General features: G+C 41.3%; 2 protein-coding genes across 3 annotated transcripts; one reads left to right on the top strand and one right to left on the bottom strand.

Annotated features, from left to right (window-relative positions):
- Nucleotides 1-141: 141 nt before the first annotated feature.
- Nucleotides 142-3,230, top strand: LOC109484462 (N-glycosylase/DNA lyase-like). Its single transcript, XM_019787728.1, has 8 exons — nt 142-329; nt 638-1,086; nt 1,478-1,703; nt 2,071-2,203; nt 2,445-2,589; nt 2,772-2,821; nt 2,974-3,045; nt 3,161-3,230. The coding sequence occupies exons 1-8, from the start codon at nt 247-249 to the stop codon at nt 3,188-3,190; spliced, it is 1,188 nt and encodes a 395-aa protein (XP_019643287.1). The 5' UTR covers nt 142-246; the 3' UTR covers nt 3,191-3,230.
- Nucleotides 3,231-3,523: 293 nt separating this feature from the next.
- LOC109484459 (tubulin alpha-1A chain-like) lies at nt 3,524-10,104 on the bottom strand. 2 transcript variants are annotated; one of them, XM_019787726.1, is made up of 9 exons: nt 9,964-10,104; nt 9,061-9,170; nt 8,780-8,892; nt 6,677-6,825; nt 5,703-5,855; nt 4,947-5,324; nt 4,274-4,587; nt 4,000-4,081; nt 3,524-3,828 (listed from the first exon to the last, which is right to left on the bottom strand). In XM_019787726.1, the coding sequence occupies exons 1-9, from the start codon at nt 9,964-9,966 to the stop codon at nt 3,775-3,777; spliced, it is 1,356 nt and encodes a 451-aa protein (XP_019643285.1). In that variant the 5' UTR covers nt 9,967-10,104; the 3' UTR covers nt 3,524-3,774. The 2 variants fall into 2 exon arrangements, with proteins under 2 accessions (XP_019643285.1, XP_019643284.1); XM_019787725.1 differs by lacking the exon at nt 9,964-10,104 and adding an exon at nt 9,578-9,743.
- Between the last annotated feature and the right edge of the window lie 4,838 nt (nt 10,105-14,942).

The following is a 14,942-nucleotide window of genomic DNA, read 5'->3' as shown; positions in this document are numbered from 1 at the left end:
TATGATTAGACTATACTTATTATTTTAGATTGTGATATTTTCAAAGAATAAAACTTTTGTTTGTAACGGTTTGTTTTTGTACGTTGGGATGCGCTGTGACTTTCTAATCTCGTGTTTTCTCGTGTTACCAAATCTCGCGAGAACAGATGTATAAATGGCAGCCTGTTTTGAAAAACAAGTTCTGTGATTCTGAAGGTCTTGTACCAAATATTTGGTACTTGAGGGAAGTACACGTGCATTTACTAAATGGCTATTGTCTGGAGGAGTTTTGCTTGCAGCAGAGCAGAGCTGCAGCTGGATCTGACACTTGCCTGTGGCCAGTCTTTCAGGTAAACACACGTGGGGAGGGGGGCGGCGCCGGGTTAGGTAACACCAATCACCAACTTGGTCATTAAAGTCATGTATTACAAACTCCATGTACCTCCGTCTAATGCAATGTCCTGTTGATAGATAAGGACAATAGCAATGATATACCATATGTTATGCAAAAACTAATAAATTATAATAATTTGCATGCGCATAATAAATTATGTAAACAAAAACAGTGGTCCCTCGCATTACTTTTTCCCTCATGCTTTTAACATGTTACTCTCTTCCAATTCCATGGGTGCATGTTACACCATTTTGCTCTTTCCAGATGGGCAAATTCCGGTGTCATGACTGGTGTACTGGCAGGACGTGTCTGGAAACTGTCTCAAACAGACACACACATCCTCTATCACGTCATCGGACATGTGGAAGAACAAACCTCAGCATCCCGCCCGGGGAGGAAGAACCAGAAGAGGAAAAGCGGTACTCCGATTGAGACCAGCAATGCGACAGTTAAAAAGAAAATCAAATCAGAAGAAAATGCCCTAGATACAAAAGAGCAGGTCAAGATGATGACTTCAAACGCAGAAGAGACTAAAATAAAAGCAGAAAATGTAGAAGAGGTTACCATGAAGACAGAGGCAGGTTTAACAGAAGAGGATATTGAGGTCTCAATCCTGCAAGACTATTTCCAGCTGGATGTGAAGCTAACAGACCTCTACGAACAATGGTGTCAGGCTGATCCACACTTCAAACAAGTGTCGCCCAACTTTACAGGTACAGTACTAGTAGTACATTGTATTTGTCCTGGGGGTTTTCTGAATGAGGGAACAGGCTTACTTTACCCAAATATAGTCTGGGTACCATCCAGATTTTGCTCTGCTATGCTTGAATTTTTTCAAGAGTAGCGGAGCAAAATCTGGATGGTACCCAGGCTAACCCAAATACAAGTGCAGATAAGAATAGAAAAGAAACCATATGTAACAAATCTTTTGTATGGGAAGTTAAACTTTAAACATGTAACGTTAACTACCAACACAGATGAACTTCCATGATAGCACAGTTAGTTACTTCAAATGCAACTAAGTTTTCTTCTATTGTTAATTGAAGCAAACTGATGATTTTTGTTCCCTACATTCCCAAGAAATGACTGTTCCTTGTACCCCAGGGATCCGCATGTTGAGACAGGACCCAGTGGAAAACCTCTTCTCCTTCATCTGTTCCTCCAACAACCACATCTCCCGCATCAGTGGCATGGTGGAGCGCCTGTGTGAGGCGTACAGCACGCAGGTGTGCCAAATCTACGGGGAGAAGTATTACGCTTTCCCCACTGTGTCTGCTCTCGCTGGGAGAGGGGTGGAGGAAAGGCTGCGGAAACTCGGGTTCGGTTACAGGTAGGTGTTCCATTTGGGTTTACAGTATATAGACCTCATCTTTTTCTAATAGAAACATTTTAGGGATTCTAAGAGCTCCTGAGGACTCATACTCATAGCTTTCCTGACATTTGTTAAATGTTGTAACTGCATTGAAAGGTATTCCTCAAGACTAAAGACCTTTTTGTCAGCTTTTCATGTTACAGCACAAATCTATTCATAGAGTAGGTAACTTGTGACATTTTCCATAACTTACAATCACATTGCTTTCTTACAAGGACATTTGCCTTATGTTTATTCTTACCTTGTAGTACATTCTAATATTGCTCTTCATACAGGATTGCCTTTATTCCTTAACCTTTTGTCTCATACCTTTTATTCCCTCCAGAGCGCGGTACATCTCTGAGACAGCCCAGTACATTATGAAGCAGGGCGGTGAAAGCTGGCTGTATAACCTCAGGACTCTGCCGTATGAACAGGCTAAAGCTGAACTCATGAAGCTCAGTGGAGTTGGAGCAAAGGTAGGGAAAACAGACTTTGTGTACTTAATGTTAAAGTTAAAGTTGTAAACAAAAAAAATATACTTTCTCAAAAATGACTTTTTCTTTAAAGGTGTAAGCTTAGGCCCTTAGCTTAGCACTAAGTAGACCAAACTTATCTATTTCTACTACATGTAGCTGTAGAACTGCTGTGTTACATCTATCTTTTTGTTTGTTTTTTGTATTAATAAGCATTGTTCTTCCATGATTGTGTTTTTGTCAGGTAGCTGACTGTGTGTGTCTGATGTCCCTGGACAAGACAGGAGCCATCCCAGTGGACACTCATGTCTGGCAGATAGTCAACAGAGACTACAAGCACAAACTGGGCACCACGAAAACACTCACCGACAAAACCTACAAGGAAATAGGTGGGAGAATACCTGGGACTAGACTTGATAGCAAAAGTATTACAGTGGATGTCTGGAACTGTTTAATTTCAGGATGGATTTTGAACAGAACTGCAACATACATTTTTAAAACTTATAAAACTACAAGATACATTTTTCTTACATATGTGACTTTTTCCTGACTGTGTGTATTAACTTTTCAGGTGACTTCTTCAGACAGTTATGGGGACCTTATGCAGGCTGGGCTCATTCTGTAAGTCTTGGTTCCTATGTTTAGACCGTCATAGATATGTTAAACAACTCAACTACAGTCATGGTCAATTTTCTCATTCTTACATGTACATACTAAAACTGGTACATGCATATTGTTATTTATTGACACTTTGTTTGTTTGACCTTCTTCAGGTCCTATTTGCTGCTGATCTTCGTAAGTTTCAGGAGTTGAAGACTTCCCCGGAGAAAAAAGTAGACACAAAGGTAAGAGATCTTTGGAACAAGATTTATCTGTTACATTTATGCTAGTAAAGGCAAAGCATGCATACAGTATGCTCCATTTCTTAAGCATACTTTCAATCTCTTTCCCTTTTTTCAGAAGTCAGTGAAGAAGAAAAAGTCCAGGTGACATCAACACAAAGATATTACCATACAGCATACATGTGACTTCCATGTCCTACCTACCTCCAAATGTGACTTTGCAATAAAACATGTTCTGTCCAAGAAAACATTGTCTTAGTTTTGTTCAAGTACTCTGTTACCAGGTAGTTGATGTGTTTTTGTGTTTCAGTGTTTTATCAGAAACCAGCTTGAGTCAATAACTTGGTGGGTTTTTGAACTAGCCGTGATGAAGTGCTCTGAATTCATCCTGAATTTACATTGTACAACGTCTTGTAAAATCACATTCATGCAGGAATCCTTGAATTACACAAAAAATTAAGACAGCTGTGGAGACAAGCAATGTGTTTTCAAAACTTTTATTTCGTACTGTAGAAAGCCGTGTGAAATTGAAAAACATTTGTTTTTTTGACATGTATTTAGGACTCCTGTTATTTTTCAAAGTACAATATTTTTTAAGTACATGTGTTTTTTATGCTCATGTTGTTTTTTTCAAAGTACAGTAGTTTTTTTAAGTACAATGTGGAGTCTAACATGCCAAGTTTGTAGTGGTAAAACTACTAAAACTACTGCAGATGTGGAACAATAAAGAAACTAATATTCCTCCCCTTCCTCTTCTCCCTCTCCATCCATTGAGTCCATGCCAACCTGCAGAGAGGTGAAGAAAAGGTTCATTATTGAGAAAGGTACATTTCAACACATTGGAGATTAAATACTTGTTATTAGGTGCTGCTTAGAATCTTGGGTTTACTCCCAAACCTAATGAAATGTTTCTTAACGTTCAGAAAGAACTTCATCAGTAGATGTTTGAACTCTCACCTCTTCATAGTCCTTCTCCAGGGCTGCCAGGTCCTCACGTGCCTCGGAGAACTCTCCCTCCTCCATCCCCTCACCCACATACCTGGGAATTACACACAATGTGGTCATGGAATTGTATTACTGATTGGAGATATCGAAAGAAATGCTGTTGGGCGTGGGTAAGTCCTTAGTGTAGGTGCTATGTCCGAACTGTGACTTACTCCAAATGAATAGACATAAAACAATGTCCTCACATTCAGAAATAAAACAGACCAAAACATTCAGGAGTCCTTACCAGTGCACGAAGGCGCGTTTGGCGTACATCAGATCGAACTTGTGGTCCAGACGGGCCCAGGCCTCAGCGATGGCGGTGGTGTTGCTCAACATGCACACGGCACGCTGCACCTTGGCCAGGTCTCCGCCGGGCACCACGGTGGGAGGCTGGTAGTTGATGCCGACCTTGAAGCCGGTGGGGCACCAGTCGACGAACTGGATGGTGCGCTTGGTCTTGATGGTGGCGATGGCAGCGTTGACATCCTTGGGTACCACATCACCGCGGTACAGCATGCAGCAGGCCATGTACTTGCCATGACGAGGGTCACACTTCACCTGTGGGAGATATGTTATATTGTAGCAATTGATGGAACATGTTGCTGGAGAATTAGAGATTGCAGATGCCTAGCTCGTGGTGACTTGTGCTTTTAACCATGAAAAACAATGATGACTGGTCCAGCCAACTGCAATGTTGAGCATTGAACAAGTTTTCTTTTGAACAAGAGTTTCAAGTGAATGAAGGTAAACTTGTAAAATTGCATGTGGACCAAGTTACATAGATATCAAATGTTTGCAACAAGGTCAGAAACGTGCCACAAAACCTCTTTGTGCTTGTGTGGATTACTTTAAAACCTTGTGGGGAAATTAAAAAGAAACGTGACAGCACTCAATGCTTAGAAGGCAAGACCCCTTACCATCTGATTGGCTGGCTCGAAGCAGGCGTTGGTGATCTCTGCCACAGACAGCTGCTCGTGGTAGGCCTTCTCTGCCGAGATGACGGGAGCGTAGGTCACCAGCGGGAAGTGGATGCGCGGGTACGGCACAAGGTTCGTCTGGAACTCGGTCAAGTCCACGTTCAGTGCGCCGTCAAACCGCAAGGAGGCGGTGATGGACGACACGATCTGTCCGATCAGGCGGTTCAGGTTGGTGTAGGTCGGGCGCTCGATGTCCAGGTTACGGCGGCAGATGTCGTAGATGGCCTCGTTGTCGACCATGAAGGCGCAGTCGGAGTGCTCCAGGGTGGTGTGGGTGGTCAGGATGGAGTTGTAGGGTTCCACCACTGCCGTGGACACCTGAAGAATACATTGAACACGGTAAGATGCGCGCGACCACTGACTTTGATATTTTGCTGTGCGAAAGTCTGGGCAGTTCGGAGAAGCGACCTCGGCACTAGTAACATGTTACTAACACCCAGATTTATAAAAAGCAATCTATAAAGATGACGTAAAAGAAAACAAATTAAACTGATGATTTTTATTGATCTGAGAAATCTTAGTCTTAGCGCCGCCAAAGTTTTATTTGCTTTCTGTGAGCTTCATTGTAAACAAACTTTCGGAATCTGGCGGAAAACTCGCTCATGGCTCAAGATAAGATGAGTCTCTGGATAAGACATCATGAAAAAGCTGACAAAGGCCATTGTGAAGTGTCAACAAGTATCATTGAAAGCTCACCTGTGGAGCCGGATAGACGGCGAACTCCAGCTTGGACTTCTTGCCGTAGTCCACAGACAGACGCTCCATCAGCAGGGAGGCGAACCCGGACCCGGTGCCGCCGCCGAAGGAGTGGAAGATCAGGAAGCCCTGCAGGCCCGTGCACTGGTCGGCCTGGGCGGGAGAAAAATAAAGACCTTTATTGTACATTTGTGTTCTACAGAACTAAGTACAGGTCGCATGGGTACAGAACATAAACATATATACATTACATACATATGAGCATATAGGAGTGTAAATAAATGTCTAATTTCTATTCTTTTCGGCTTCATCTCGCTTAGTAGTGATTGTATGGATATATGCGGCTGTGAGATTACTTAGAGTAGGTTTATCAAAAGTTAAAAGGAATACAAATTTCTCTTTACTAGTCAAATATCTGAAGTGGGGAAATATACTTAATACATGGTTAAAAAATATGAGTCTATCTCTACTATACAAATGCTGAAAAACAAAACGTCTGCGGCTCTCATTGCAAAATACCATTCAACGCGAAGGACGATTTCCGGTCAGTACCAAGGACAGCGTCCAGAATCTCATTAAACTAGTTGTGACGGATTACATGACGAACATAGTGGAAAAGACGGGGCGCGTTCTTTCTGTTTATTGTCTTGTAGTTTGGAAACACCTGTTTTGCGATGTCCATTCAGTACCAAGGACAGCGTCCAAAATCTCACTAAATTAGTTATGACGGATTACATGACGAACATAGTGGAAAAGACGGGGCGCGTTCTTTCTGTTTATTGTCTTGTAGTTTGGAAACACCTGTTTTGCGATGTCCATTCAGTACCAAGGACAGTGTCCAAAATCTCACTAAACTTGTTACGACGGATTACATGTGGAAACATTGGAAAAGACGGAGCGCGTTGTTGCTCTCTATTTGCTGAAATCTTATTGTTATTGTTGTTGTTGTTGTTGTTGTTGTTGTTAACACCTACCAGTTTACGGATGCGGTCCAGGACCAGGTCCACGATCTCCTTGCCGATGGTGTAGTGGCCGCGGGCGTAGTTGTTGGCGGCATCCTCCTTGCCGGTGATCAGCTGCTCCGGGTGGAACAGCTGGCGGTACGTCCCCGTGCGGACTTCGTCTGAAGTGCAGGTAATGACAGAAATTCTAGATTCAATTCAATCGGAGATGTGTGTAGAGAAAATCCTAGCGGTACTTTTACTGTCCCATTTTTGGCGACGCCTTTGGGGCAGAGGCATTTGTGTAAGTACTACGATCGCTTTGAAAGAATTTCAAAAATTGCACGAATGCGTTCCCCAGGGAATTGGTTTGGAGGAAACCTTCGGCCATGTGGTTTTTGGATCAAGCAGGTAACTTACACGGGGTGCCCACTGCCACCCATCCAGATGCCTGGCATGATTAATTACTGGTCATCAGTCTTCTCCCCACACACGATGGACAGAGAGCACAGCTGTCTTTGGCCAAAGACCATATTCAAACAGGTCACAGAGAGAAAAGAAATTATCCGTCCTTTTGGAACCCACAAAAGGTAAAAAAAAGTCAAAGGAGTAACAACTTCAGACCAGACATAAAATCCAGTCTCTGGTGGAGGATAGAATGAAGTGGAGGATGGTTTTCAGTTTGGTTCTAGCGGGAACTCGACCAAAGTAAAGTAAGTAAGTATGTCATCATAAAATCTATATTGCTGGGGAAGAACGGCTGATTCCTCCTATACGTGTATTTGGTATATTGCCCCACACCTCTTCCACCCAGCCTGAAAATTTCACTACGTGCATGTCTTTATAACATAGGGAAATATGTTTTTCTGATAATTGTAATGTAGATTGCTAGCTCCACCACATGAAATAATATATATCATTCAGTCGTCGCCTTGGCAATGATTTTTATTGCCTCAGCCTTGTTTCACCTACTTCGTCTACAGATGTATCAGCATTCTTTCGTCCAAGCTGGCATATATTAAAGGACGACCTTATATGCCCTCTTTAGTAGAATGCCCTCACAATGTATGTACTGTATATCTTTCACAGGTACTAATAATCCATGTTCTCAACTGAAGTGTGTTTAGACACAACAGCTGGCGGCGGTGGCTAGGTGGTGGTTTAACGGTTCTGCGCGGTAAGTTGATAAACCGCGTGGGACAGACGACATTCCGACAGTACGCCGCGTGTGAACAAAGCTGTTCCTAGCCTCCTGTGCAGGCCTCCGGGCGGGCGGGAGTTTTGATACCGCGTTTTGTAGAATTTTTAACGCGTTCTTTTGCCACGACGGATACAAACCTTCTCTGGGCGGCTGGTTGTAGGATTGCCGACAAAAGAACGCATTAAAAATTCTACAAAACGCAGTATCAAAACTCCCACCCGCCCAGAGGCCTGCATAGGAGACTTCCATTCAGCAGTACTTGTGTTACTGGTCACCTGGATGAAACATGAGCTATAGCTGCGGGGAGATTATGAATTCCGCGGAACTAAACCGATCCTAACAACCCCTTCGGGCGGTGGGGAGATGGGATAGAACAGCTGGGATTTTGTGTTGCTAGGGGCAACGTTGTTTGTTTACTTTTGCTCATGCGCACATGATCTTGGTCTTTCGTTGGCGTCAAGAGGTGAAAGTCATACCAAAACAAACATAGACAGAAAGTTAACAATCATATACTAGTACTAGTAAATCAGCCCATATGGTACTTCAGTTATAGATGGTACGTGTGGCATTTGGCTGACATAGAGTATTTTATATTGATGATAGTTACCGGGCCGGTTTCGCGATTTTATTGGCATCATATTTCAACTGAAGGGTACAACCGTGCCTGCAATAAAGAGTAGCAATGTTTACCGTGTAGTTGAAGTGTGACGCAGCTGTCACAAAGCGCGAAAAAGAGTATTATACATTGTAAGTTAATTGTTTGCACTTTGTCTTGCTGGTATAGGCACGTTTTCAGCAAGCTATATATTGCGCGGCAAACGGTAACTTGCTGTCGCCAAGGAGTGACCGTTACAATCAGACCACAGCTGAGAACCTACGGATACCGGGCAAGTCTACGCGTGAAGCTAAGAGACAAGAAATGAGAGGGTGTTTACCGACTACGGTGGGCTCCAGATCAACGAACACAGCCCTGGGCACGTGCTTGCCGGCGCCGGTCTCGCTGAAGAACGTGTTGAAGGAGTCGTCGCCACCGCCGATGGTCTTGTCACTAGACGACAAGGGAAAAAAATATACATCAGGATCGACGGTAAAGGCTGTCTTGAAATGTTCTTAGTTATCATTTCTTTCCAGTCTCGACCACCTAAGTTTGCATATTTTCAAATGTCAAACTGTACGTAACTTTAAAAATCGTTCTGTGAGATAAAAATTTCCGTACCTGGGCATCTGGCCGTCCGGCTGGATCCCGTGCTCCAGGCAGTACAACTCCCAACAGGCATTGCCGATCTGAACGCCAGCCTGGCCGACATGGATGGAGATACACTCACGCTGGAAGAGACGGAAAGAAACAAAGATTTTAATCAAATCAAACGTCCCTGTCCCGCGCGTCTTGGTAGATTTCTCAGGCCTTTAGCAACAATTGTTGCCCTGAATAAGGCTGGGAAAAACTTCCTGGCCTTATCGCAACAAGGAATCAGGCAAACAAAAGAAAAGTTACACTCAACATGAAGGCTCACTATTGTCTAAACTTCTCATGCCGCTTAGGACAAGCCGATCGCGCGATGGACTGGGAAAATTTCTGACCAAACTTAGCGACGGGACAACAAAAGTGCCACAACATCAGGAAAGTTACCGTGCCAAGGAAACTTTAAGTATTACTGTCAATACAAAGCTGAACAGATACAGCTACAGGACTGCTCGAGTACCCACAGGTAAGGCAAATATACATTACGTACGAGTTGAGATTCGCGTACTTCTATAGATGAAACTTGGTTGAGCTGAAGTACGACCATTCTGACCGACAGAACACCAGTATTTGTCACAACAAACAGATGGCACACACACCTATTTAAGATGGACTCTGTTTATCGTTATTTTTGTCGCCCCAGGATCCAAGATAGAGGAATGAGGAAGCCAGGGATGATTGGCAGTAATTTGGGGCCAGTTTGTGAGAACATCTTCAAAACAGATGTTAGAAATCCGCAATGGCAAACGTTATCCAGCGGAACTGTGTTCAAGACAATCGTTGTCAAGGTGGAATGCGGCAGGCACAATTATGTACATTTTTCACCGGTAAAAAAATTCCAAAAACAAACTTATGACATAAGGAAGGTGTACTCACCATTGTTCTCGACTGTCTGGACGACGAGAGAGGAAAACGGAGGAAATAAAACCAAAAGTAAACGAAAAATAAAGGGAACGGTTGAACTTAGATGTCTAACGAATCTGAGTCAACTGAAAAATGAACTGCGTCGTTGGAATCGGCGTCGAATATATACGTTTGGAACGCGTAACAACACTCCATCGTCGCCATGGTGACGGCACAAAGAGCGCGACCAATCGGTGCGTTCGACGTGTTCCAGATTTGTGACGTGTCATAACAATCATGTTTTACGGTTCTCGGCTGTTGAGTTGTTAGTTTACCCCCACAGGGGCGTTGCTAGGGCCCTTTCCCGCTACACTTGACCGCTGCGGCTCTATCACAGAAACTAAAACATTGTGGAAGCTTAATTTTTTTAAAGATGGAATAATGCTACATAACGGTAGGAATTGGTACTATTGTTGTTGATTTGTGAATTGTTTACAAGTTGCGTTAGTCACAAGTTGCGTGTGTTGTTACAACATTACTTGTAACTAACGCCATGAGTCATGCATAGTAGAAATATATAGCTAGCCTGAGTATCATTAAATCACCATATACAATATTGTGCATGCACAGTTTGCATTCAATGCTCATTTCGATGTGTTACTGTTAGTTTTACATTAGAATCAACATTCAAAGGACCGCGCGATCACTTTTGTGTTGACCTAGAGAAGTGTACAAAATTCACCATCAAATGGTGTTAGACAAGGTTTTGTTTACTTTTCTCGAAACGTCGAAACACTTGAACCCTTTAGTTTACACAAAGGCACCGTGAACGTCAAGCCTTTCGTTTAATTTCCGGCAGTAACTTTGTACCGACTAAAATCTGCCACTGGGAAATTTAATACGGTGGATTTTCCCCAGTGGGAATGTGTTCTTGTCGCTTAGCAACGTCGAGTTGTAATCAAGTCCTAGCGGATAAAAACTGGTCCATATATTAAAAGCACGAAATATGATCGCGAAACAATCAAAAGAAACAAAATCTGGTTTGGATCGCGCCAGACACCCTTTTGTTTCTCACGCTAATCCAGTGGGAAAATTGCGCATTCGCCATGGTGATTTGATGGTACTCAAATGGCTAGATCTCACCCCTGATTAACCACAGCATTATTTTCTAGAGTTTCAGGGGAAAGCGGGTTATGTCCGTAGTGTCTGTGTGTGTGTTTGTGTGTGTGTGTGTCTGTGTGTGTGTTTGTGTGTGTGTGTGTGTGTGTGCGTGCGTGCGTGTGTGCGTGCGTGCGTGCGTGCGTAGACGTCGACCTGGACATGTTTATGTCTAAAGCTAGAGCCTTGTATGTCCGAAGGATATACCCCTTGATCATGAGAACCTAATCCACAGTACTGTTTTTTCGGGAATGGGGGAATCGCTTTGGCGAAACCTTTTAAGGTACCCAATGCAATTTCAGGGCGGTAAAGCTGGCTGTTCGAAGTCAATTTTCTGGTCTATATGCAGTATGTTAAATCAATCCTATCCCATATCATACTGATATCTGTGAGGCAAACATCGTAGGCTGGTTCTAGGTATTTTGGGTGGTACCCAAAAAATAAAGAGACACCTCTCGTAACTTGTTTTGAGGCTATTTCAGACGCTTCTAGTATGAAATGACGCCGAAAAATGTGCTAAGGAATGGAAGTAAATATTTCTGTTTTGTTTTGTTTTGCCGCCCTAAAATTGCGCTGCCCGCCTTTAACCCTTATATGCCACTCTTCTTGCTTTTATGATGTGGCAGTTGTTAGAATCATCTGCGCGTGTCAATGGGGACCCCTAGCGACTCAAATTGCTTTGCCTTGCTGGATGCGCTTTTCCTGCAATGATAATTCAGGCGTTTAGTGGCGCTATTTTTGGACCATGTGTAGATGGACAGTTTTGCTTCTGTGTTTGCCCATCCTGAGGCTTGCAGTGTAAAATGTCATTACCTCCATGAAAAATGGAGATATTGTTTTTGGCGGGTCTGTCTGTGTGTCTGTGTGTGTGTGTGTGTGTCTGTGTGTGTGTGTGTCTGTGTGTGTTTCCGCGACTTTGTAGTCAGCATAACTTCATAACGCCTTTATGGATTGTGATGATATTTGGTATGCTGATAAGACTTAGGAAGACAAAGGTCAAGGTCAAATATGGGCCTCCTGGTGGATGACCTTGGTACTGCAGCAGAACTTCCAGTTTTTGTATCTTTTGTCCTGAACATGCTATGGTCTTGACTTTTTGGTGACAGATAGCTTTTCTTGTCAGAAATAAGTGGTGTGAATTTGGTCCCCCTAGCAGCTTGTTCTGGAACTGCAGGGCACTTTCTGGCGAAATCTTTACAAGCCAATAAGTCCAGATAGGAACAACGTATTTTCATAATTTTTGGTGTGTAGGTAGGTGAGAGAGAGTTGTACATAATTAGATGCAAATTATGCAAATGAGGACTTAATTTGCATAATTTATGAGAAAATGCTATAATTACAGTGTTTTATGTAATAGTACTTTTATACATGTAATCTATTTAATATGGAACATCAACAGATACCAATTATGCAAATGATGACCTAATTTGCATAATTAATGTGAAAATTCTGTGACTCCTTATTGGTGAATGATGGAACTTTCATACCTTGACATGTGTAAGTTACTTAAAGGGTTAACACCACTATGCATTTATTATGTTAATGTGGAGGTCATTTGCATAATTAATGAGGACATGTTGAAATGTATGAGAAAGCAAGCCCATATTTCATGGAGGTATGAGATCTCGGAACTCTTGTTAAGTTTGTAGCCTTTCAGAATAGCTGCAAAAAAACTGCTCCAATACTTGACATATTTTGTCTTGAATATATGGCTTGTGCATTATGAGATAATACTGTAATCAACATAAGATTTTCGTGTCTTGATAGCTACAGTTTGACAGCAACATTCACACTGCATAAAATTAAATGTACTGTACCTACAAGAAAGAAAAACACATCACTTCATGCACAACAGTTTATTAGCACAGCTAAAGAAAAGCAGAAGGTTGCAGTCAACGTATTCTTTACATTGGACCTCCATATATAAATTCATCATGATTTATTTTACTCTAACATAAATAGCAGTCAATTACATTCAATCAACAAATTGTCAAACATATTGCACTTTGAAGAACACATTAGCAAGATACATACAATGCACCTCAGAGGAACATTATAGTCATGGCTTAAGTTTATGCTATGCAGCAATACAGGCAATAAACCAGCATATGAAAAGGTCAGTTACCAATGTACGGCATAGACTTAACAGCATAGCAGCAATAGAACAAATATACAAACTACATATTTGCAGGAAAGTAAAGAAATACACAGATCCACATTACAAGGGTGGGAGTAAAAAGAAATACAACAGTTATAAAAATTTCATACACGGACAGATTTTTTCACATATACATTTACTTATAGACAATTTCATCATAATAGATTATATGCCTGGTAGCTAAATATATCAGGCAAAATTGATATGCATTTTAACAACCCTGTTTGTTGAATCAGGTGCAAAACATTACATATATACACATTCAAGTTCCTTGAACTATACATTGAGCATTTCTGAACTCCTCCAATTAAGTTAATACCTGGATGTAAGATATGCCAATAATGTGTCAAAGATATATTATTAAAGACTTTCACTTTGACGATTTCACTGAGGTTAAATGTTATATGTAAAATTGGTACAATATAAGCTGTACATTTGCTGTAGAAGACACACATAGAACCCAGTTTAACACATGTAAGCAAAGACCTGTCATCATTCCGACAGGTCATACAAGTATATACATGAATGACATATATATATATCTGCCACCATGAAAAAAATGTGTCTTAAAAGATCGCAAATGATACATAAGAGTCATCTCTCAAACACACTGTTTTTCAAAGTAGTAGATACATCTATCTGTAAACTGGTGGATTAATGTAAATGGAGGTAAGCTTAGAATTACTACTAACACCTTTTATTGAATTCTCTCCTCTCATATCATTACTTTATGGCTTGGCCTGCAGTAGTACCGGTAATATCTTGTAGCAGATGAAAAATTGATGTTGAGATCACTGAAGCCCGACAGTAATAACTTAGCAAATAGCAAAAAAAAAATAGCAATAGCCATTCTTTGGTGTATGACATATAAATTTAAGCATATTATAAACTTTGCATCCTGCACTACCATAGGAATGATTAAAATTACTGTTACATACTAATTGTCAAAGTTAAAAAGAAAAACAGTGTATGAAAAGGCCCTCGTCATATCAGCAAGTATTCTTGATAGAGTTGAATTTCCTAACTTCCTCAGCCTATAAAAAGTACTGCTGTCTTTTTAGTTTATCTATCTGTATATTCATACATTTGTGTTCAGATTTTTTCATATTCATATACATGTACATTTACATGAATTTGTGTGTATTTATGAAAAAGGCCTTGAAAAGCATATAAACATACAAAACATATCCACAAAGCACCTGAAAATTGTTTGAAACCCCTTTGATATTAGTTTATCTAATTTCATCTAAGGCACTTCAAAATGATACACCAACATACAAGCCTTCAATCATAATCAAAGACCTACTTAAGCTGTGCCCCTTTCATATCTACTTTCAAGACATAACAAGATCCATACGTTCCATGATTAGAGAGTGACAGAACTCTTTTTTCTGAGACAATTTGATGTTAACAAGGTTTCCAGAAAACAAAGGAATATAAAGTATCAGATAACACAGTTCTCATATATTCATAGTCAATAATGAAGAAAACTACTGCAGCTTTTCAGGAATGGAAATGACATCACAATCTAACTAAAAGAACGTCAAGTCACTTGTAAGGTTGATATGGCTATATGTTACCCTTCAGGGTTCATTGATTTTCAGCTCCCAAAAATTGTTTCATCAGGTTGGTGAAGTATAGGATACAGGAGTTTTCTTTTAGACAACCAAGATAGTTCACCTTGCTGACATTTCGG

The sequence above is a fragment of the Branchiostoma belcheri genome, unplaced genomic scaffold (assembly GCF_001625305.1).
Source record: "Branchiostoma belcheri isolate BF01 breed outbred unplaced genomic scaffold, Haploidv18h27 scaffold7, whole genome shotgun sequence".
NCBI lineage: Eukaryota > Metazoa > Chordata > Leptocardii > Amphioxiformes > Branchiostomatidae > Branchiostoma > Branchiostoma belcheri.
Note: the sequence above shows the minus strand (reverse complement) of the source record. Positions and strands in the feature narration are given on the sequence as shown.

Coding starts and splice junctions, on each gene's coding strand:
- LOC109484462 (XM_019787728.1), top strand. CDS start 247: ATGGCTATTGTCTGGAGGAGTTTTGCTTGCAGCAGAGCAGAGCTGCAG. Junction 2,204..2,444: donor TCAGTGGAGTTGGAGCAAAG/GTAGGGAAAACA, acceptor TGTTTTTGTCAG/GTAGCTGACTGTGTGTGTCT. Junction 2,822..2,973: donor ATGCAGGCTGGGCTCATTCT/GTAAGTCTTGGT, acceptor GACCTTCTTCAG/GTCCTATTTGCTGCTGATCT.
- LOC109484459 (XM_019787725.1), bottom strand. CDS start 9,634: ATGGTCGTACTTCAGCTCAACCAAGTTTCATCTATAGAAGTACGCGAA. Junction 5,856..6,676: donor TGGACCGCATCCGTAAACTG/GTAGGTGTTAAC, acceptor TCTCCCGCCCAG/GCCGACCAGTGCACGGGCCT. Junction 4,082..4,273: donor AAACGCGCCTTCGTGCACTG/GTAAGGACTCCT, acceptor TGTAATTCCCAG/GTATGTGGGTGAGGGGATGG.